This window comes from Poecile atricapillus, chromosome 2 (genome assembly GCF_030490865.1).
Source record: "Poecile atricapillus isolate bPoeAtr1 chromosome 2, bPoeAtr1.hap1, whole genome shotgun sequence".
Taxonomy (NCBI): domain Eukaryota; kingdom Metazoa; phylum Chordata; class Aves; order Passeriformes; family Paridae; genus Poecile; species Poecile atricapillus.
Window position 1 is genome coordinate 29,976,832 of NC_081250.1, and position 23,872 is coordinate 30,000,703.

At 35.8% G+C, this 23,872-nt stretch overlaps 1 protein-coding gene across 1 annotated transcript in view; it reads left to right on the plus strand.

The window, feature by feature from the left end:
- AHR (aryl hydrocarbon receptor) overlaps positions 1-23,579 on the plus strand; it is a 63,114-nt gene extending 39,535 nt beyond the window's left edge. The window contains exons 3-11 of the mRNA XM_058831917.1: positions 267-382; positions 3,840-3,929; positions 5,726-5,849; positions 10,052-10,182; positions 11,042-11,244; positions 12,873-12,982; positions 15,420-15,561; positions 16,343-17,612; positions 20,748-23,579. Coding sequence (XP_058687900.1) covers positions 267-382; positions 3,840-3,929; positions 5,726-5,849; positions 10,052-10,182; positions 11,042-11,244; positions 12,873-12,982; positions 15,420-15,561; positions 16,343-17,612; positions 20,748-20,903 — 2,342 coding nt within the window. The 3' untranslated portion in view covers positions 20,904-23,579. The remainder of the gene's footprint in view (positions 1-266; positions 383-3,839; positions 3,930-5,725; positions 5,850-10,051; positions 10,183-11,041; positions 11,245-12,872; positions 12,983-15,419; positions 15,562-16,342; positions 17,613-20,747) is intronic.
- The last annotated feature ends 293 nt before the right edge of the window (positions 23,580-23,872 follow it).

Below are 23,872 nucleotides of genomic sequence, written 5' to 3' on the forward strand. Positions count from 1 at the left end.
GGTTGATTGCAATAATAATGATTTTGTTGTGAACTTATTATATATAGAAATGAGAAGGATGACAAAATTGGGGGGTGCACTCTAAAGGTAAGGAAAGGGTTTGACATGGAAACAAAAATCTTTAATTAGATTGAATTTATAATATATATATAAATATATATATTTAAATCCATTTTTTTCTTACACTAAATAGCAGATCATTACCTAAATTTCTAGTGAGCCTTTCAAAGATTGCTTAACTTTTTTTTTTCTTTTCTTCGTTCTAGTTGCATTAAAATCATCTAGCTCTACCAGACCAGAAAGAAATGGCGTTCAGGAAACCTCTAGAACAGGAAAGTGTGGAGAAGGGATGCAGATCCTGGAAGGAGAACTCCTTTTGCAGGTATGTTTTGCAATAGACATATTGTACAAAGATTTAAATAAAAAACCCCCAAACACCTATATGTAACATACAAGATGCTCAGTGATGAGATAGAAAAGATTTTCTTATTGTGAAATTCTTTTCTCATTTTCTTTAGGGCAATATTAATCAGCTCTTGGATTTTCTTTGGTATTAGGGACTTTAGAGTGGATGTTAGACTATGGGCTCCTCTTCAATGTTTCTAAATAATTTATTAGGGGGACCCCATCTCTGTATCCGTTTTTAATAAAGATGTTAATATAGAAGAACAGTTTTTATAAGGACCAGATAAATTTGGTGACTAGTTGTTGGAAAGAAACAATTTCTCCTTCAAACACCTTGGGCTTGCTGAAATATCTTTTTTTCGCAGTGGTTTGAAAGAACTCAGCATACATGTAGATTCAGGAGAAATTTTAAAATACTTTGAATAACTTTTATATGAACTAATGGAAAATATTAATTGAAGTATGGGCTTTGTTTTTTTTTTTTAAATTGTCCATCCTGTTTTAATATCCTAGAGTGTCAAAGCATATGGATAAATATATACTACCAAGTCCAGATTAAACTCAAGAAATTAAAAATATAGGTATTGCAATTTTCTAGCTAGTTTCACAAAATAGATTTTATGGAGACCTGCAGCTCCATTTGAAGTGTGTTGGTAGTCTGTCTTCTACGCAGGTTGCACTCTGATGTATCTATCAAAAGTGGCAAATCATTCAGTCAGAGTCAATTGTTTGCTTAGAACAAAATGAATTTCAGTGTTCAAAGATTAGAAATTAAAATAGGTTCTAAGAATCCCACAAAACAATTATTTTAAGTTGATGCTAATTGAAAATTGTTTTCTAACCAACTAAAAAAAACTAGGACATGTATTTTATTTTCTAAACTTAATAAAGTATGACAAAGAACTGTTGTGTAGTTGCTGCCAGTGAACAGCTTTCTTTTAAACAGAAAAAAGCCTAAAAAGCAGAAATATATGGTTTATATTGAAAGCATCTAATTAATCTGAAATATAAGGGATTTTTAATTACTTCTGAGTGGAAGTTATATGAGGGAACTTTTTTCCAGTATGAAAATTAAGTGGGTGATATATCTATTGCTGAAAATTCTCCCCCTCTTGGGAAGTAAGTAAATTAACTGCACTTCTTTAATGAATTTGTTTCGTAAATATTTTATATATTTGAAAAAATTTATGAGAATGAATATGCAGATGGCATTTTCCTAGGTTGTGAGAGTCACGAGGTTATAAGTCATGAGTGTGATGAAATTAGGGATTTTCTGTAAGATAGTGAGAATCAGTAAGTTGTAAATATTGATAAAGTCCTTCCCTTACACTACTGCTCAGAAGTGTTTTGCATTATGCAGGTGAATAAATTATAACTGATGATGAACGTTTTCCTTTTATTGTCTCCCTACCTTTTTTCGTTTTGCTAAGGTGATATTTGCTTTTATTTGTCAGTTGCTTGTGCTTGCTTGCTAACAAATAGAAAATTGTCTTTAATTTCCAATACAGAAACTGTCTTGCCAATCCAATATATTGTGGAAGCAGAGATCAAATATATAAATGTGCCTTCCTTAAAAGCAAGCTAAATTTCTTTTAAAAATATTTAAAATATTTTAAATTCTTATTTAAAATACAAAATCTATTACAGCCCAAGCAAGTTTATGATAAAAAGTGCAAGACAAATGATGATCTCTAAGACGTTTTTAAGACCTAATTCTCAACAGTAATGAACAAATTTGAAATTACCTTTTTTATTAGGAGCATTGAGAGTAATTTTTAGAGCACAAATATAATTTTCAGTTCTCCAGAATAATAAACTCACTGAGAAATTTCATTACGTGTTTTTGGATAATTCTTTTTGGATTGCATTTTGCAAAAATCTCCATCAGAACTCATCTCCCACTTATTGATATGTTCAGATATATGCATTTTACAGAATTTGTGGCTTAAATAATGCATATGGCTATCTCAGTAACAATCCTGGTTTGAGGTGAACTGTATACCAGGGCCAATGTGCAAAATGTGATTGAATTCCAGGTACAGAAGGTGTAGGTAGCTCTGTATGAAATGGACCAGAATAACCAATTTTAACATTTGAGACAAAGTTAGAGGCTGTGCAGCTTGCAGATTTTTTATGTCAACCAGCTGAGGTGAAATGCCCTGCAGAACAGGTCAGCAGAGGACACAAGCACCTGCCACTGCGGCATTCTGCTCCCATGAAATTACTGCAAGCTTCATTAAAACCAAAGATTCTGTGTAACCACTTGAGATTTCTTGGATTGACTATTCTATTAAAATTCAGATTATTATTGATTTTTTTAGCTCATTCTTTATTCACATAAAATTTACTAAACTTATAAGGATCTTTTATAGAGCTAACACCTGTTTATGAGAGTAGATTAAATAATATCTACACATTAAATTGGAGTGGTTCACGGCATTTAAAGACCAGTCATTTAATCAGATATTTCATTTATGTATTAGTACTTTGTTGCAGCAAGATATAGGATATCCTTCACTTACTTTACATTTTCTGTGTATAATAATTCTGCATAAATAAAAAGATTTTTTAAAAAAAGTTGTTTGAGTTTGCTGGCCAAATTTGCCTTTGAATGCAGCTGAGGAGATTAAGTGGTACAATATACTCAGTCCAGTCCCTGGAGACTGCCTTTTGTTAAATCTTGACTGAAATCCATAGAAGTAAATCGGCACCTTTCAGATGAGCTGCCAAGTCACAAATGTACTGTTTGCTATCACAACAATTGCCATGGACCATATTGATTGGGAGCTCAGATAAATGCCCTTTGCGTGACTTTGAGTGTGGAGCCGCCTGGTCTGCTGCTCCACAGAGGGGGAAATCTCTTCAAAAACATTGTTTACTTGCAACAGTCCACTTTTGCAGAGGTTTTCTATTTTAAGTAAACTATAAAATGTTTTCTTGGACTTTATAGGGGATCTTAATAGCTTGATTTCCTGTCCACAGTGGCCTGACTGCACTATGTATAGATTGGATTTTGGGACTGGGTTTGTGACATGGCTGTCATTTGTGCTGTGGGCAGCTGGGGATATCCAAGGCTTGAGCCAAACAAGCATTGTGAACTGTGGTTAATATTAAACAAACTTACAGTTCTTCATACTACTTTCCCTCGTCATGTACAATCAAGAGTTTTTAAAAATCATCAACACAGTTTGTCTTCTCCACTGAATAATAAAACAAAGTTTCTTTGTTTTTGTTAGATCCAGTTTTCTTCATTTTAACACATACGCTGTAGAGAGATGCAATGAGGAATCCTTCTGTTTGTGCTGTTAGATAATGGTGTGCTTCTCCATGCTTCACATTTTATTGGTGGACTACAGTATAGGTAGACCTAGAGCAACAATAATTATGTGGAATTCTGTCTCTGGAGCTGACAGATTGCTGTGTTTCTTCCCCAGGCATTAAATGGATTTGTGTTAGTTGTTACAGCAGATGCTCTGGTTTTTTACGTTTCCTCTACTATCCAAGACTACTTGGGATTCCAACAAGTAAGTTTATTTATTCAGTTTTTTTCAGAAGTTTTGCCTAATTTCAGGGAATGTCAGTGTTCATATTTAGGGTCTTACTTTATTTTTTTTTTTTTTTTTTTTGGTAATAAAAATCTGAGGTACTTTAGGTTGAATTACTTTGAAACCATATTGCTTTTCTACCAGCTTTCATAGCCAGGATGTCAGGCCAAGCATAACACGAATATAATTTCCAAAGTTGAGTTAGGCAAGATAGGAAATTTTCACACTTAATTATTCTTTACTGGAATGTTTGAAATTTATACTGTGGTGTTACCCAGTTTATGATGCTGAGTGAGGCATAATTCAATGGGAAGGTAATTATTTTAATAGAAACCTTTCATGAAAAACTATTTCCATATGCCTTGAGATCTATAAGTATCAAGTGATTGATTTTGGTATTTTTAGAATTTGTTCTCTTGCTCATGTATATTTATTTAATTACGAATTTCAAAACAAGTATTTGTTTTTTACTGTTTATGGTGCAGATCACACATGGCTGACTTCACTGGGCTTGAAAACCAGGTGCCAAAGTACTAAAGGCTGAGGCATAGCAGGCAAATTCTGTCTTTGTTAAAAACTCCTGGGATTACTTTATGTGAAGATGATAGAATGAAGATGATAGTTATAGTTCTCAATGTATATCCGTGGATACTGCATACTGATAGATTCAGCTGCTGTCTAAAAAATAGTGAAAAACCTTGCTTGGTTTGCAGTTTCAGGTAACTGATAAGAGATTGGGGAAAATTTGTGTAAAAGAAAATATTTCAAAAAGCCCCCACTGTTATTCCTGGGGTTACATATTCCTTCAGTGTTGGGGAATGAAAAAAGAAAAAAGCTTGGGAAACAAATTTGGCATAACATTCATGAAGTAATGCCAGTAAATCGAGTGCATGGTATAGAAGTAAAGTTTTAAAGTTACAAAGATTAGCATTTCTGGCAATTTATTCTGGAAAATATTGATTGTTTTATGATATTCATCATAGCAAAATTTGACGCAGGCTTCTGCTTTTGCTAGTTGATCTCAATTTGCGTTACATCTATGTTTTATTTAAATATTTTCTATTAATATAATGGTTGGGTTTTTGAAACATGCTGAAAACGGGGATCTTAACTCTTCTCAGTCAGCTGAGTCTTTTCTTTAATATTTTGAGTGGTTTTTCCCCCTTAAATTCCTCTAAGCACTGATCCTTGCTCTTGAGCCTTTTCCATTTAGATCACATTCCTAACCACACAATTGGTAGTGGAATAAGGGCTTAATAATTACATGTTTTAGCACATCCTTAAGTGACAAAGCTTTCAGGCAAGCAAATCCACTGTTTATAATCTGCTTGGTTTATTTTTGGGAGTTTGGTTCAGGGTCTTTAGTTCCTTTTGTATTCCTGTAGCACGTATAGTAGGACAAGTACTAGCTGGCAAGTACTTTATTTACCAGCATATAAAACTAAATAATTTAAACAATACCTAAGCATGGTATTTCCAGGCCTTCTTAGGTAAAAGCAGTTAAAAAAAGAGTTGACATAATGTAACCTTTTTTTCTAAGGCAATATTTTTGTTGTTTCCCATGTTTACAGTCATATGTGTAACTGAGCTGTTCTCCCTGCTGCTAAAAATTGTTTCATGAAGCTTTCCGACCTGCACGTGATTTTATTGTGTGTCCCTGAGCAAAATGAATTTTGCTGTATCCATAACAGCTTTGTCAATCAGACAACTTGTATCACATTGTCGTATCATTTTCTTCTTGTTGTTCTTTCTCACCTTTCTCCTTTTGTTCCTAGTCGGATATTATACACCAGAGTGTATTTGAATTGATTCACACAGAAGACAGACCTGAGTTTCAACGACAGCTACATTGGGCATTAAATCCTGCCCAGTCAGATGATTCTGGACCAAGTGTACAAGGTGAGAACAGAATTTACTGTTTGCCTGTTGGATTTTTTTTTTTTTTGTGGGGTTTTGTTTTGTTTTTTGAGTTTTTTTAATTTGTCTATGTAAAAAAGTTGAGATAATTTTAGATGAACAAAGGAATAAATACTATCTTTCAAATTGCCTTGAATTTTATAGACATATTTAGCCAACAGTGAGAATTACTATTTTTTGCACTTTAAATAAGCGCTTTTATTCATAGCACAGCAGCATTAAAATACTAACTATACTTTAAATTGGAAGACTTTAATTTGGAGTCTTGGAAGACTTTAATTTGGAGTCTAAGTGACAATGTTTCTTAGACTGATTAGTCTAAGAATGTGCTAGTTAGAGTGTTACTATAGGGAATAGTGCATTCATTGCCACATAGACTTGTACTTCTCTTGGAGATAAAAAGGGAAGAGAAATAAAAGATTAAATAGATGAACCTTTAAGATCAAGTAGTATGCATGCTGGAGCAGAGTTGTCACATGTTACTGGCTGATGCTTAAGTGAGCTGCTATATTGAGAAACAACTAAGGAGAATCACACTGCACGTGTATCAGAGCAAAGATGTGTGGGTGCAGGTAGCTGTGTGTCATACAGGAAACATGTGCCTGCATCATAATGACAACAAAGCCATCGAGACAACTGCTCCGTTTTAATGCTCCCTTTGCACGACACTTGCTTAAACATGTAGGTAAAATCTTCTGTTACTGTGACTTGATTATAGGGGATTTATTAATCATAAAAGGTATATTCTTCTTAATAAACTTTAAAGTAACTTAATTTTTTTAAAAAATAGAGTATGGAAATGCCATGATTTGATAGAGAAAATTTACTGTGTTTGTAACACACTTCAGTATATTTGAGTTTTTCATTTAGCATCAACATTATATCATCTCTAGATCAATCTCCACAGGTCTGCTGCACAGCTAGCTAATAGTAGAGGTCAGTACAGCAAAGAGTATGGTTCTCACAAACCAGGTTTTCATCCTGTTTGCTTTAGAGTGAAGTTGTGTCCTATGGAACTTAAGCAAGTGCATATGAATTTAGAAAAGGTTGTTTGAAAAGTATGACACTAGGTTGGATTGGCCTGAGATTTGACTGAATGACAGGAAGAGCTGAGCAGGATTAGAAACAATTCTTTGTTTTGTATCTTGTGTTTCTATCTTGCAAAACCTGCTAATTGTGCCCCATTACTGAAAGCATTCAGGGATGCTAGGTGGATGGGACTTTCAGGAACTTGGTCTAGTGAAAAGTGTCCCTGTCCATGGCACAGGGGTTGCAATTAGGTGATCTCCAAGGTCCCTTCTATCCCAAACCATTCTATGATCCCATGATGTCTTTTGAGCCTCAAGTAGCATCAAATGTTTGGATGTTGAGGATTTTTGAACTGAATTCAGATATATAGCAAAGGATAATGCTGTGACTGTAAGGATCCCCTCCATTTTTGCTAATTTAATCTATTAATGTTTAAATACATTCAGCTATCATTATGCAAATACTTATACTATAATTTTGCTCAGGCACAGATTCCATCCTGGGTCTGGGAACTGATTCTGCTTCAGTTAGCCTGGACTGGTTATTTCTCACTCAGTACTCTGGTATGCTGCTAAAACCACTGGTTTCCTCAGCTGTTACTGTGCTTCCCAGGCATGCCTCCTGGTCCTTGTCTTGTTCCCAGAGAAATTTGCAAAATTCTGATTTTTCAGTCCCAAATATCTGCTTTGGGGCATTAAGTCTGGATTATCTTTTGAACTTCACATGTTGCACAACCATATGGTCTTGAGTTTAAAGACAAGCACTTAATGCACTGCATGCTCTGCACATTGCTCCATGGTATTGATGAGATCCAGTGTGATCTTCGTGAGGGATATGGACTCTGACTCCTGGAGTGTTAACTGCTAGTTTTGCTCTAGGGATTGTAGATGCTCTGTAAGAGTCTTTGCCTTCTTACATTGAGTCACTTCAAGATCCTGGCAGTAAAACCTCCCTGCCTTCTGTCTGCCTGGAAAAGTACAGCAGTGTTGCTTTCACAAGTGTAGGAGGCTCAGTTTGGAAGCCCATTACCTCCTGTTTTGAGTTCTGTTCCCCTCCTTTCACCACAGCTTTGCTCGCTCTTGGGAGCTGCATTTTACTATTAAACTTGACAAACTCCACAAGATCCATCTGGACTTGCTGAACCTTCAAATTTCAGCTCTGTACTTACCAAAAGAATAACACTGAGTTTCTCCTGTGGCAGAAATGCTGAAGGACACACCTACCAGTGCCAAGGATGTCAGCAGAAACCCTGGCACTGATTATTGGGTACTAGATCTGCACCCAGTCAGAGCTGGCATTTTTGAAATATTATTTAGGATTTGCAAGCTGTTTCTTTCTGTTTCATAATCATTGCTTCTTCAGAGAGCTTCAAGAAGCACTGTCTCAGAAGTGTTGAAAAATCTCACCATCAATTAAGCAATTTATAATAAAAAAAATCTGCAGCAGTAGCAAGTGAGGAAGTTTGCTTTGTCTGTTGAGAACCATCCATATGACAAGTGTGGGAATTTCTTATTTTCTGATTTCAAAGTTATATGGTAACTGTCTTAGACTACAAATACCTGAGTTTGCCTGTGGGATCTGCTCATTATGGTGACTGGCCAATTCAGTTCTTCAGATGGCTGTAATTTCAGATTATCCCTTTTCATCACACTATTAGCTAGGACAGAAAAAGGTTTCTTTTTCTCCATAACTTGAATTTTATTCAGCAAAAATTGACCTTGCATAGTGGTTTTTTTAGGGAAAAAAGGTATCTCCTGATTTTATCTGAAAAGCTGGATAACTCAGCATGCTTGTAGGATTTGGATAGCCTTAGGTTGCAAGGCATTTTGGTAAGACATCAACAATCTCATTTAGCTCCAATTCAGTCCCTTGTATTCATAGGAGATTGAATTGAACTGGCTTTTGGTAATGATTTGTTTACCTTTGTGTTTGTTTTGCCAGTGTTCTAACCTCTGAGCCTATCTGTAAGTTTTTCCAGCTGTTCATGAGACAAAATTATATTTGAGAAAATATGATGTGGTGTGTTAAGTGACACGCTCTCCCTCACCTGATCTCCATGTCTGGAAGGTCAATATGGGTTCTTAAAATCTGTGTTATTATTTTGTCCATACTTGATAATAGGTCCTCTAAGAGTACATGGACTATTTTTTAAATTAAAGGGTATTTATAATAAAATGTCTTTCTAAGCTGGATATTTCTCAATTTTCTGCGTGTATGAATTCCTGGGGAATGACTGTTTTTTTTAATCTGTATTGCAAACAAGATTGCTGTGCTAAATTTGCTGTGAGTAGTAATTCTCTGGTATCTCTGTATATGTAGTCTTATGTAGAACATATGTAGTCTATCAGAAGTTTATTGGTTTACCTTCTGGTTTTACTTTCCAAATGTTTAAGTCTGTTTTGTAAATACCACTTAGCAGCAAATGTCCTGACAAGGTGGAAGGATACCATGTTATTATTCTAGTTAACAATCATGGTTTTGAGTTTTTTTCAAAACAAACAACTGTCCAAACACAAGTACTCCAGGTATACCTGGAGAGGTAACTACGGTGTTCTGATTGGCAGAGCCCAGAAATATTTTCATTATATAGTAGGGTGATTTTGTTATCATTGGAGAAAAATGCTGATTTTTTTGTGGTTGTTTCCTGAAGTTGCTGATTTTTATTTATTGCTACTGCTTTCATCTCTTTGTCTGGAAAATAAGTTTCACAGTTAATATCATTAATGTGTTTTTAAATACTCAGTTCCTGTATTTGATCCTGCTTTGACTTTTTTGTCGTTGTAGGAACATGAGTGTGTTCTCTGCTGAGAACTCTGCTCTTTGCAACTGGTCCAGAGTCTAGGCTGTTGACAAACATAATGAATAAATTAAAAACCCAAACAAACAAAAGCCCCAAAGAATAAAAAAGCACTTAAAAATAAATTACATTCAGTTTTCAAATACCATTGCCTGTAAAACATAATCCCATCAGAAGAATTGATGCTTAACCTCAGTGTTGCAATCATTATATGTTCTGAGGATGTTTCCAGTTTACGTTGTTCTTGCTCAGATCATGACCTAACGCTTTGTTTATGAGACGGAAGATCGTTTGTTATAGATAGCCTTCACTAGGTGTTCTTCTAAAAATAATCCATATAAATAATCCTTTCCTGCAGGAGATAATGGCTTTTCACAGCCAGCAACCTATTATAACCCAGACCAACTTCCTCCGGAGAATTCTTCCTTTATGGAAAGGAATTTCATCTGCAGGTTACGATGTCTCCTGGATAATTCATCTGGATTCCTGGTGAGTATGGAGTTACATAAATCTTCCAGATATGCTTAAAAGTTGGAAATCTGCATTATCTTAACAAGAGGTGCAGCAACTTAATATATTTGTTAAGTCTCCAAAGATATCTGAGCTGCTTGAACCACAAAGTTTCAGTTAGTGACACTGAATGTCTCCCCCTTAAGATGTTGTCACAACCAGCTGCAAGTTCTCTCATTTCTCATGGCCCGGATTCCTTAGTGAAATGTAAATAAGCAACTGGTTTTGTTAAGTGCTGTGTAGGTCAAAATGCATTACAAGAGTATTTTCTTGTATCAAGTTGAGTATCTTGAGGTGCAATAAGTTATAGTAATTAAGAGTACTGTTTTTAATTAAGAGTATTGTTTTTACTTTTTGGAAAAGTTTGTGCTTGCCCTTTTAATGCATTTTTTGTTAGTAGATTATTTTGATTTTAAAACAAGTATGGGTTTATCACCCTCTTTGTGATATCTTACAAAATAGAATTTTTTAAAATTGCAAAACTGAACATAAAAATTTGCAAGAGAAATAATGATGTAATTATATGCATGTATGTTCATTAGAATATTAGAAGCCACAGTTGATATTTGATACTATGTGTTTAATCTGCAAAAAAAAAACCCAAAAAACCAATCTTCCCATTAATTAATTTTTCAGTAAGTAGGTATTGAAGTGACACATTCAGGGGTATAGCAACAGTGTTCTGTACTTGCTAGCTAACTTTTATGTATGCCATCCTGTAAAGCTTGAGTCTCATGGATCTTCAAAAGAATGAAAAATACATGTTTTACATCATACCAAAAAATCTTCCTTTTAAATATCTCCAGCATATAACAATTACTTTTTTCCTCATCCTAAGGCTATGAATTTTCAAGGACGATTGAAGTTTCTCCACGGGCAAAACAAGAAAGGGAAGGATGGTGCTGCTTTGTCTCCTCAGCTTGCACTGTTTGCAGTAGCTACTCCCCTGCAGCCGCCATCTATCCTTGAGATACGGACCAAGAACTTCATCTTCAGAACTAAACACAAGCTGGATTTCACACCTACTGGCTGTGATGCAAAGTAGGTGTAAATTATTCTGTGTAATTGTCTAATGCTGATGAAATAGGTTTCAAGTAGGTATTTGAAATCTAAAGCAGGCTACTCTTTTGGTATGTAAACTGTTTCAGTGATGGTTGTTAGAAGCTGTTAAGGTTTTTCTCTCCAGACCTGCTATGAAGCAAAGAGAAATGGATTTGCCACAGACTATTTCCTTGAAATGGCATACTGCTCTCTGACTCTGTTAGAAAAACAAAGCAAAAACCCGCAAAACCAACACAAAATAGAAAAAACAAAAGACAGCATGCTAATGTGTTAGGGAAGAAGAAAAGTTCCATGCTAAATCTGGTTTGAAATTTGGTTTTAGAACTGATAGAACAAGTGTTTAATTTCATTCTACATTTCTCCTTCAGTTCAAATAGGTGTAAAATACAAAAGAATTTTTTTTCTTAAAAATAAGTTAAATACTTTTTTATACTATGACTTTTACCCATTTTCAAACCCATTTCCAAATTATTTTCCCTATGTAAAATTTGGAAACACTACTCCAATACTAGATCAAAGTAATGTTACTATGCTTCAACGTGGCAAGAAGCCCATTAGGATGCTTTTTTATCAAAATAAAAATTTCTGGCCTCCCTGCTTCTCTTCTCCCTCCTATTTTTGACTGACGATGCTTTCATTTTCATTCAAGTCTCTCATATGGGTTTCCATGCCTGCTTACAGATTAGAATTGAATTACTTGGTATTTTGTCTACTGAGAGACTAAAATGGTTTATTTCTCTAAGCTGATACAAGTAAAAATTTACAAAATGTTAACACAAGTGTTTCTTTCCTCTTTTTGATATTTTTATTCACTTGAAATGCTCAGTTTTTGTCATATTTTACAGTTTTATGTATATTGTTCCCCATCCCTTCTTTCCCTTCTTTTTTACCTTTAGTCTTTGAATCTCCATTTCTTTGTTTCAAAGAAACAAAGTTTAGTTCTCTTTTTGACTATGTTGTTTTATCATGTATCGCATAGAGATCACATGAATTGTGTTAAGTGTTTCATCTCCCCAGTCCCTAGTAAAGTACTCTAATTTTAGCTGCCAGGGTCAAGTATGACTCCTGCTAGTGGTCCTCTGAGTCATATCTCATTTAAATGCAAACACAGGGGTCCCAAACCACTCAAAAGGGATGTAGTTCTGAGCTACATCTGCGTTCAAACTTTAAGCTAGTAAAAATTCTAATGTAGGTAACAAGTTTTAGGTAACTAAATTTAAACCCCTACTTAACTCTACACACAAGCACCTAAGAAACAGGGCTAAGAAAACTGTGTCTTTGGAATTAATGGGAGCCACCTGCTAGGAGTGAATATGTTGAGTAGTATGGAATTGAGAGTCCAGCTGTAGGCATCCACTTTTTTTTTTATGATCTAATGGTTTTGTTAACCCAGTCCTAGTCACTGAAGGGAACCTGGCAGACTAGTTAAAATTTTATGACTCGTTGACTAATTTTTATTAGCTGATCTGCTTCCACATACAATTGATATAGCAACAAAATGTAGTTAGCACTTGCATCTGAAATGTTCTAGCCATAATGAACTTGCTTGACATTCATTCTGAGTTGGTTCACCAGCAGGGTTGCAATTTTTTGGTTTTACCTTCCAGAGGAAAGATTGTCCTGGGATACACCGAAGCAGAGCTGTGTATGAGAGGAACAGGATACCAGTTTATTCATGCAGCTGATATGCTTTATTGTGCTGAAAACCACATACGAAGTAAGTTTCATTCCCTAAGAAAGGCTGAAAAATCAAAGCATGGAGTATTTTTTCAGTATGAATGCAATGTGAACTATAGAAAAAAAGGAGGTTGTTAACAAAAAGAACACTCATTCATATTCATTTCATATGTTCTGTCTGTCCTTCAAAAACTTACACTGGTTGAAGAAATGTTTAATATTCCTATTTAAACCCTTTTAGGATAAATAGTCCAGTCTCTGTCACATCTTTCTCTTATCACTTCCTTCTCTGCTCAACCTAACTTCTGCTATTTCAACAACTTTCTTTGGGCAAGGGGTCTATCAAAGATAGCTTTCCTGTTAGCAAGTTAAGTAAAGCATTTCCTTTTGATATTGGTGTAAGATTTTTACCAGAAATTAATCTCTGATTTAACATGCTGGCATCCAAACATTTCTGGGTTTGATTCTTGGCAGCTTGAGTTAGTTTAAGTAACAATTATGGAGAGAAGTTTCAGAATACTATGGTACTTCTTTTCTAATGACTTATCTTAAAAAGTTGTTTGTTTTTTTTTTTCTTTTATCCCCTCATAGACAATTGGATTATGCCTCTCAGAAGGTTTTAATCAACCTATTTAAGCATATTTTCTGTTTCAGGTGTAGCTCAGTTACTGTTGCTTATCAGTGGATTTGTTTCTTTCCTAAAGAAAAACAAATAATGGTTCCAGAGTAGATTAAGATAAAGAAAAGAAGTTTTGTAGCAAAGATTTTTGGTTAGATTCTTAGACTTTCCTAATACATTTTATTTAATTTTTTATGTCTAGAAATGCAGGGATTTGGGGCAATTGTATTCCTCCCACCCCTCACCTCTGTGAATCACATATTTAAGAATCATCTTTAAAATCCACATTCATCACACAACCTTCACTTAGAACAACAAAACCAGCCAGAAATGAACTAAAGCTCCCCACACAAAAACCAAGACAACTTTATCACTACACAAAACAAAATTTGATAATTTACACAAAATACACTGGCTGTCCCTTCACCACAATTACAACAAAACTTTCCCATGATAGGTCTACTCTCTAACATTGTTCAGTACTCATTTTGCCTGTTACCTCTACTAGTTACTATCCTTATCTCAAAATCCTCACGATCCTGGGTTTTGGCACCAAAATGACTGTAGTGGGTTCACCCTGGCTGCATTGTAGGTACCCACCAAAGCCTCTCACCAGGCACCCACCAAAGCCTCTCTATCTCTGCCCTCCACAACTGGACAAGAGAGAAAAAATATACTGAAGGGTTCATGGGTTGAGATAAGGACCAGGAGAGATCAATCACCAAATACTGTCACAGGCAAAACAGACTTCATCTGGGCATATTAATTGAATTGATTACTAACAAAACCAGAGCGGGATAATGAGAAGTAAAATAAGGCCTTAAAAACACCTTCCATGAGAAAACCTGCTCCAGCATGGGCTCCTCTCTCCATGGGTCTGCAAGGGTCTGCCAGGAGCCTGTTCCAGCACTGGCCTCCCGTGGGTTCACAGCCTCCTCTAAGGCATGCACCTGCTCCAGCAGGGGTCTCCTCTATGGACTGCAAGTGGATCTCTGCATCCCCATGGTTCTGCTTGGGCAGATCCATTCACCGTGGTCTGCACCACGGGCTGCAGGGGAATCTCAGCTCTGGCATCTCCTGCCCTTCCTTCCTCATTGACCTTGGTGTCTGCAGAGTTGTTCCTCTCACATATTCTCAACTCACTCTTCTCTTGCCACAATTATATCTGCACAATAATTTTTTTTTTTCCTTAAATGTTATGACAGAGGCATTACCATAATTTCTAATTGTCCCAGTCTTGCCCAGCACCATGTCCACCTTGGAGATGTTCTACTGGAAATGGAAGAAGCTTCTAGCAGCTTCTCACAGAAGCCACCCCTGTAGCCCTCCCTGTCACTACCAAAACCTGGCCATACGAACTCAGTACAGCAATATACCATAAAAAATTGAGTATGTTTATCAAGCATTGTTAGCGGTAGTTGGAATGAAACGTAAGATTTTTAAGTACCTCTGCATAAACCAGTCAAAATATGAAAGAATTGGATTCAGAATTAATGTGTTTTCTAATTGTTGAAGTGATAGTCACTTTTTGAAGGTAAGAGAGACTTGGGCTTTTGTCATTTACATATTCTAGTATTTATTAATTTCTGTTATTGAAGAAATAATGGACAAAGCCATATAGAATGCTGTCAATCTATAGCAGATATCTTGCAGTTTTGACTTCTATAAATTAGAGTAAATTAGACATCTTGAAGTGATCGGTCATCCTGATGCACTGGGAATGCATTAGTGCCACATTGAATTGGGTAATTGAGGACATAAGTTTTGTAAAATTTCTCTACAGAAGGGATTCCTTTCATAGCATACAGATTTTCATGATTTTGTTTGCTGGACAGTAAACAGTATGCTTATTCTTTAGTGATGAAGACAGGTGAGAGTGGAATGACTGTATTTAGGCTTCTAACCAAAGAAAATCGATGGGCCTGGGTACAGGCAAATGCACGTCTTGTCTACAAAAATGGAAGACCAGATTACATCATTGCCACACAGAGACCTCTTACGTAAGTCATCATTTCATAAAGTAGCGTGCTTCACAAACTGAAAGCTAGCTTGAAGCTGTTCATATTCACAAAGGAATTTCTGTTTTTAAAGTATTACTCTTTATATTCCAGATTCCCAAAAGTCTTTCAGTTTGCTAACAAACATATGAAGAATTCTGATATTTCAGAACTTGTGGCATAGTCCTTTTGTATAAAACTTTAGATATATTGGTTTCTTATAAAGAACAAGATCAGCAGCAGAAGCATGAAGTTATTCCATCCACTGTATTCAATCCCAGTGAGCAAAAACTGAGAAATCCAGCTGCAGTTGTGTAGAAGGAATAACAAAGAAATTCAGTCCTGAATTTTAGTGCTGAACTAAGTTCTGCATAATATGGAATTCAGCCTTGTTAAATACGTTAAGTAATTTTTGCTAAGGACTCTGTAAAGTGGAGAAAAAGAGATACTTCAAATATTGCTTTACTTGCTATACCAAGAAAAGCTTAATGCATGGAACAAAGCCCACTTATTTTCATTTCAGTCCATAATGCACAGAAAATAGTGTATGCTATCTAGATTTAATTACAAATGTAATATGTAAATGTGGCATTACAGTCATAAGCTCCTTATTTCATAATCTGCCTCTTGGTTTAACTCAGCCAAGTTGAGCTGGAATAGGTAGGAATTCGAAAAATGCCTACAAATAGAAGAGTTTATTTTTTATGTTAATTCCAGGGGACAAAAAGATTAGAGTAACTGTTTAGTACTGCAGTACCGTGCTATATATCTGATTTATTTTCAGAGATGAAGAAGGGGCAGAACATCTACGGAAGCGTAACATGAAGTTGCCCTTCATGTTTGCCACTGGTGAGGCTGTGTTGTATGAGGTGTCTTTCCCTATGTCGAGCCTTATGGACCCCTCTCAACCGAAGAGTAAAAGCACAGTGGGAAAAGGAGCCAAAGCAACGCTACACGATGATTCTGTGGATCCAAACTCCCTCCTAGGTGTCATGTTAAGGCAAGATGAGTCTGTTTATCTCTGCCCTCCAGCATCACATAAACTTTCTTTTGAGCGGAACTTCTTTGCAGACAGTAGGGATGAACTGGGTGGTGTTGTTAGCAGTGGCTGGACAGACAATCTCCTGCCTGCTGGAAATCACAACATTCTCAAACGGGAGCTGATGGAGTGTTCCCAGGACAGTGTTCCACTTCCTGAAGACAGTGCAGCACTCTTTCAGGATAACAAAACCAGTGATCTGTACAGCATCATGAAAAATCTGGGTATTGACTTTGAAGATCTAAAGTGTATTCAGCAGGATGAGGAGTTTTTTAAAACTGAATTATCCGATGTGGATGATATTGGGGACATCAACATAACTGACGAAATCCTGACTTATGTTCAGGATTCCTTAAATAAATCTGACTTCTTATATTCAGACTGTAACCAGCAGCAGCCCTTGGTCCAGAATGAAGGTTGCATGGTACAGCAGGACTTAGATCCACATCAACTTCATCAGCACCAGAAACAGCTTGTGGAACAGCAACAACAGCAGCAGCAGCAACAGCAGCTCTGTCAAAAGATGAAACATATGCAAGTCAACGGGATGTTCACAAACTGGAGCTCTGGCATGCCTCTTAGCTGCTCACAGCAGCAGCCCCAGCAATACGTGTTCCCTGGCATGCATGCCAGCACATCTGAGTTCTCTTACAAATCAGAAGTTAACACTTCCCCTTATGAGTGTAGGCAAGACTTTGTTCCTTACAAGCAACCCACAGCGATGATGCCACAGCTTTCTAATTTTGCCCAAATGGATTTTCCTGCAGCGGGTTTTGATGGATCGACCTATTCTGCTTCTTCCAACTTCGAGGATTTTCTCAGCTGTTTGCAGCAAGTCCCTGAGAACCTTGAGTGTGGGATAAACTCTGAGTCGGTTCTGCTCACTCCTCAAACTTGCTATGCAGGCGCTGTTTCTATGTACCCATGCACACAGGAGGCACAGCCCAGCTGCGTGGATCAAATGCAATATGATCCCATGATGACGAATCAACAACAACAAACGTTGGGGAACAAGGTATGGTAAACAGCACTGCTGCATTGCTTGCATTTTGAATCGAGTTTATATTGTTTTGGGTGACTGTTGTGGGGCAGTTTGTCATGAATGAATTGCTGAGTTTGAGATGGATGGGTTAGCAGTGTGTGGATGTCTTTGTTTTATTTGTTCATTAGAGTGAAGAGAGTTGGACTTGATCAAGTTTACCTATACTGTACATGCGGTTTGATAGCTCTCTGGCAGTCTTAATCTAGACTGAATGAAGTAGTCTGGGGTACTATACCAGCAATTTTCCTAATAGGAGCAGAAGAAAAGTAGATTGGTCTAAGTCTTGGAATTTGCTAATAGACCCTTTAGAGAGGAGTTGAGTGTGCTTGGTACACTCATTTTCATTAAATATGTTGTAAGGATAAAAAAAAAAAATATTGTTTTTGAAGTGTGAGTATTGTCTAGCTACTCAGATTCCTCAATGATTTTAGGATTAGTTGTTACTGAAAAAAAAAAGTTATATATTGCTATAAGTGAAAGACAGCTTGTTGCTCAAGCTGCTGTCTAAATTAATTCCTGAAGGAAAAAGGATTGGAAAAAGTTATAATCACAGGAAGCTAAGCTGGTCCTTTTTCACCAAGGAGAGTGCTCAATAAATGCCATAGAAGAGAAGTTCCTGGCTGTAACACAAACTACAGTTGTAAACACTGTTCTTCATTGGTAAAATTAACTTGGAAATAAAATTCAATTACTAGTTCCTGATTCTGAATAACCTTTCTTGAAGTACTTTCTGTTGTATCTTTTATTTCTGTTAACACTGCTAAAGTACAGAGCCACAATTTTTTTGGTTTTGTTTTATCTCAATGAGTTAATGTTCTGAAGTACTGATCCTGCAAATGCTTATGCACATGCATAAGCATTTGCAGAATTAAAGTATTAATTGGCATTTAACCTATGCAAGACAAAGGTAAGGAATGCAATTAGAGCATATCCATTTTTTCACATGCTTAATACAAGTACAAAACATTCCCTTTTTAAAATTGCTTCACTGCTGAAAAGATGCAATTGCAGAATTGCAGAAATTTACCTAAAATATAGCACAGTTCAGCAATATGAATGGCTTCTCCCTGAGTGCCCAGTTGAAATTGCATGAAGTGACTTTGAGAAACTGCACTGTGCAAACATGAGCATGGCTTGGCTGTGCCTTGCCTGGCTGTGCTTGGTGCTCAGCCTTTCAGAGTGCTTCTTAATAGGGTGGCAGAGCAGCTCCAGGGCCATCCAAGTTTGTCTTTATAATAACAAAGAATTACTCTTTTCACAAAAGCTGTACTAATGTGATGCATCCGTTTTGAACAGCCATTGCATTTCAAAGCAACTCCATTTCTTTATTTTTAATGGCTAGTTTCAATTGCATTTATTTTGCAGATTATTTTGTTGTTACACCTCCTTAAAAATTTTTATGACCCCTATTTTTTAATTTTTTTCCTTGCATTTTCTTCACCTCTGTTTATGGAAAGCTTAATGACCAAGACAGCACCTCTGAAAAAATTTTGTCTATTGCTTCATATTTACTAGAAGGCTGAGCTGCAATAATAATTAGACAGTTTGTTGTTGTAAAAAAAATGAACAAAGGCTACTTTGTGAAAAATTGTCCTTACTTAATTTGTTCAGAGGCAAATTCAGCCCCTCTTGTTCGGGTGTTCCTGTGCTGCATGGGACTGAGTAGCACTGGCTAAGCAGAAGCCTCGTGTGACTAAGCAGATAGGTTAGAGCTGTCTGAGCCCACATTCACACAGCCAAACCAAAGTAGGGCAGTCTTGGTGGCTGGGTTTAGCACACTGACATCCCTGACAGTGGTTAGAGTCCAGAGAGAGGACAGATGTTGCTATACAAGCCATGACTGGTATCTTTTCAGACTTCCAACTCTCATTGATTTCTATGTGAAAAGACTACAGAATTAGAAAGTCAGAAGGGTCTATTGTGGTCACATGCCGTGACTTTCTGCCTATCTTGTAATTGTGGTAGGAGCATAGCCAGTGTAGGCTAAAATCACTTTCAGTGATGGAGAAGGACAGAAAGGCCTGTGAACATCTAGCTGCTTGTTTAGGATCAGTATTCCTTTATCAAGCAGGAGAAACCTTTCTAAGTACTTGATTCTATGTTGAGAGCGTTCTTAAAAAATTTAATGTGTGGCTATCTTATTAATGAAGAATATTGAAATAACCTGCTTCTGTAAGAAATAATCCTTATGTCTGCTCTTAAAAGTGTGTCAGGTTTGATTAAAAACATAATTCACATGGTTTTGTTGTTAAAAAGTTAGAAGAATTGTGCACATTTAGTCAAATTTCAATGTTTGCATAAATGGAAAAAAGAAAAACTAATACACAGCATAATTTGATAGATGAATGGATGAATGAATGTATAAGACATGTTCTTAAAGACCAACCTTGAAGGAATGAGTACTTAGGATATAAGCTACTCCTAAAGAGATGATGGAAATGTTTAAAATACTTTATTGCATTTTCTTTGCATGACTGAATGGAGTATTTTGTAGATAAAGTCCATAGCATGACAGGAAGCATTACATTAGGTGATTAAAATAATCCTATGAACAATTATGTTAAGACTGATGAAAGCCATTCATTGCTTTTACTTGGCACTGTCAATATAAGGACTGCCAAAAAGCCCACCCTGCAACATTTCAGCCAGTGGATTGCATACAGTATGCTTCAGCTTATGGACAGGACTGCTTGTGCATTCCTGGAGGAGCTGTTATGTCTGGATCCCACTGCAGGCATGGAAAGATGTAAATAGGTTGCTTTTAAAATGTAACAGCTGGATGTGGCAAACAGGCGTTCTCAGACTGTACTTTCTAGAAATGGAAACTCTATTGCATTTTAGATAATAGAATTATTTCTTCACTTAGCCAGAAGTAGGGCTCCCATTGACTTCAGTATGGTAAGATTTAGTGATGATTCAGTCCCTATTTTAATGCAAATTAAATTCTCATTAATCATAATTTAAAAACCTATTAAAGCTAATCGATTTTAAGATTTTTAAGTATTTTAAGGTTATTTCATCCAATGTGTCTCTAGGAGGATTTTTAAACACTTATGAGTTAATTGGTTTCCTATACTAACCATTTATATTCTCTTTCTTTCCTGCCAGTTCCAAAATGGTTTCAATGGAGGAAATGTTAATGAATCATATCCCTCTCAGTTAGATGTGATCAGTAATGCACAGACTGCTACACATCTTCAGCCTCTTCATCATCCAAAAGAACCCAGATCCTTCTCAGATTTGGCATCTAGTGGATTTATGTGATTCAGATCTAGAGCTCCATCTGTGATTTTGTCTGGGTGTCAGGTTGCTCTGAGGAAAAGCTTGATAAATCTCTCTTTGAGCGTTAGACTTTACCAGCTAAATTACATTTTGAGAATATGAGGTTGGTTGCACTATATATAGGTGGATATGTAATTCAAGACCTGGCTTTTTGGAATGACAGGTGGAATTAAATCTTCCAATTAAAAGTAAGCATGTGCTGTTTTCCACCAGGCTGACTGTGTCCTTGCAGTATGGATTGCGTACATACTACAGACTATGCCATGCTATACAACATAAGATAAGGCAAATGGTTTTGTTGTTTAGAAAAATAATTGGGCACTTTACAAATAGCATTGATGGCACAAGGAAGGTGATTTCACACGTGGATTATTTCCAGACTTTATTTTTTAAAAACTATTAAAAAGCTCTAAATTCATGAGACTCAAAAGCACTTAATTTTGATGCATACTAAGCTCTGTAATCACTTATTTTATATTTGAATCCTTTTGTTTTAAGTCTCCATTTCTAGCACTTTAATAGAAGGCTTAATACAAGGATATGATATGCAACTTCAGGTTTTCTATGAAACAGACCCCTTGCATTCCTCCTTTTCATGTCAACCTTAAGTGCCTCACAATTTAGCTACCTTGTTTCTGATGGGAGCTTATTTTAGAAAAACTCACAGTAAATGTCATCTCCAGTATGTGAACTTTTAGCTAACATCAACAGTGCTACTGGCTGTCTTTTTTTCTTTCCGTTTAACAATTATTTGTTTAGAGAGTGACTTAATTCATCTGTGGATTTGTTACACTATTATCAGGAGTTGTTAATGTTCTGAATTTAGTTCAGCTAAAGAATTTGAGTTTTTACTGCTTTTCTGCTTTCTTCAGGTAATACAGGGTATATTAAAAAAACAGATTTTGCTGAGGGGGAGGAGCAGATCCTCAGGATTAGTTTAGATTATTAATGCTGAAAAACATGTGCCTTATCTTGTGTTAAAACGCTCATAATGTTCTTTAGAAATAATACAAGGCTGCTCTATGCAAATATTTTCATTAAAATGGATATTGAAAAGGATTGCATTTTCAATAAAGGGGGTAAAAGAGTTTCAATAGTGATTGGCATTGACATTATTTTGGCTGCAATTTTCAGTGTTAATAGTGGGGAAAGGGTCAGTTTGGTTTTAGTTGTATCCCTGGCAAATTGCACTGCACAGTACAGAAAGAATATTGTTCTTGTGTACATTGATCAATTTGGAAAGCTTTGTGCAAAATGCTAAATTGGGGAAAGGAAAAAAAAATCATTAGAGAAGTTCTATTTGCAATAGGTTTTATTTTCAGGAAAAAACCCAAACTAAACATATCCACTAAACATGCTGGGGTTTTGTTTTGCTTTTATGTGAGGACTGTAAAATTGCAGACACCAATGTTTGGTGCAAAATAATAATCTAGGTGAAAAATACAGAAATGTGTATATGTTCAAAATATTTCATGCTCTTCTGTGTTGTATAGTTCATATATAATAAAATGTCTTTGTAAAATATTTTAAACAGTTAATTTTAAAGTATTACATCGTTATATATTAAGAACAATTTTATTACATTTGTTATATATAATGTAAAATGGCAATTTAGCCAGTTTGTTTGAAACAGGCAAAAGTAAATTGGCTCCCTCCAGATAGTTGTTTATATTGTTTAATAAAGGACAATCACTTAAAATTAGAATCCTTTCATAGCTGAAACATGCTTTCTTTGAAGAAGAGTATATTTTCTTCCGTTCTGTGTGATGTGATACATTAGGCTAAACTTCTAACTCAGTTACAACTTTTCAGATTGATAAATTCAGCAGTTCTTTTAAGTGAAATTAGTGTATATGAAAGGGACATTAAGGAAGTTATTATTCAGAAAAAGCCCATAAAGACATTGTGGGCTTTATTATAAGGTCGGGGTTTTTTGTTTGGGTTTTTTTTCCCGTGGTTCAGATTTTGTTTTCAGCACAAGGCAATAGTAACAAATTCACTTATTATAATTTGAATTAATCCTTGTTTCTGTCTTTTTTTTATTGATGTTTTAAGCCAATATCCGAAATGTCTTCCATATCTAGCTAGTGTGTCATGTTTGCATTTGAACTGGAAAATTAGAAAAATGTTGTAAAACCAGAAGGTTGAAAGGGATAATTTATGTGTTCCATCTTACAAACCATTATATATCCTGTTTATGAATTTAGTTAAACCAAATACATGTTGTCCTATCACTAAGTGCCAAGGACGCAGTACTACAACAGTGCTGCTCTACTTAATGTAAACAAGTTAGTTGTTTATATGCATATCAGCGTATTTTGTGCATTATCTTATGTGTACAACGTTGACTGTATTAGTGCACTCTTGATCTGCACCAAACTGTACCTACAGTGCACAGGTGTTTCTGAATTGGATCTCTATTAGCCCTTCAGGTCTGTTATAAGTAAGATTATAACCCAGTGTTAGTCAGTATTACAGTCCATTTTTGTACAAGTTTTCTTACCTTGTTTTTCTTTCCGGTTCTCTCTCCTTGGCTATGCCTGCACATACCATGCAATACACCTCTTGCGTTAAGGTATGGTTCTCTAGCGCTCTTGCTCATCTCCACTAAAGTTTGTAAGACATAATACATGGTAATAAAATATTCACTTGAATGTAGCTGAAATGTATGTTCTTTTACTACAAAAAATGTTTGATTTCAGCAGTATACAAAAAAATACGTTATCATATGGTTACTAATATCTTTTGAGAGCTTGTCATCTAAAATAGTTTACAAAACTTGTTATTTACGTCACTGTGGACTTTGCACTTCTCTGAATATTAGATGCAAATGTATATAATTTAGAGTGGTGAACAAATGTGTATTTGTCCATGGAATTAGTATTTTATACTTGCATGAAAATGAGTTTATAAATAAACTTTGTAAATAGCAAGCCACAATTAGTACTTGG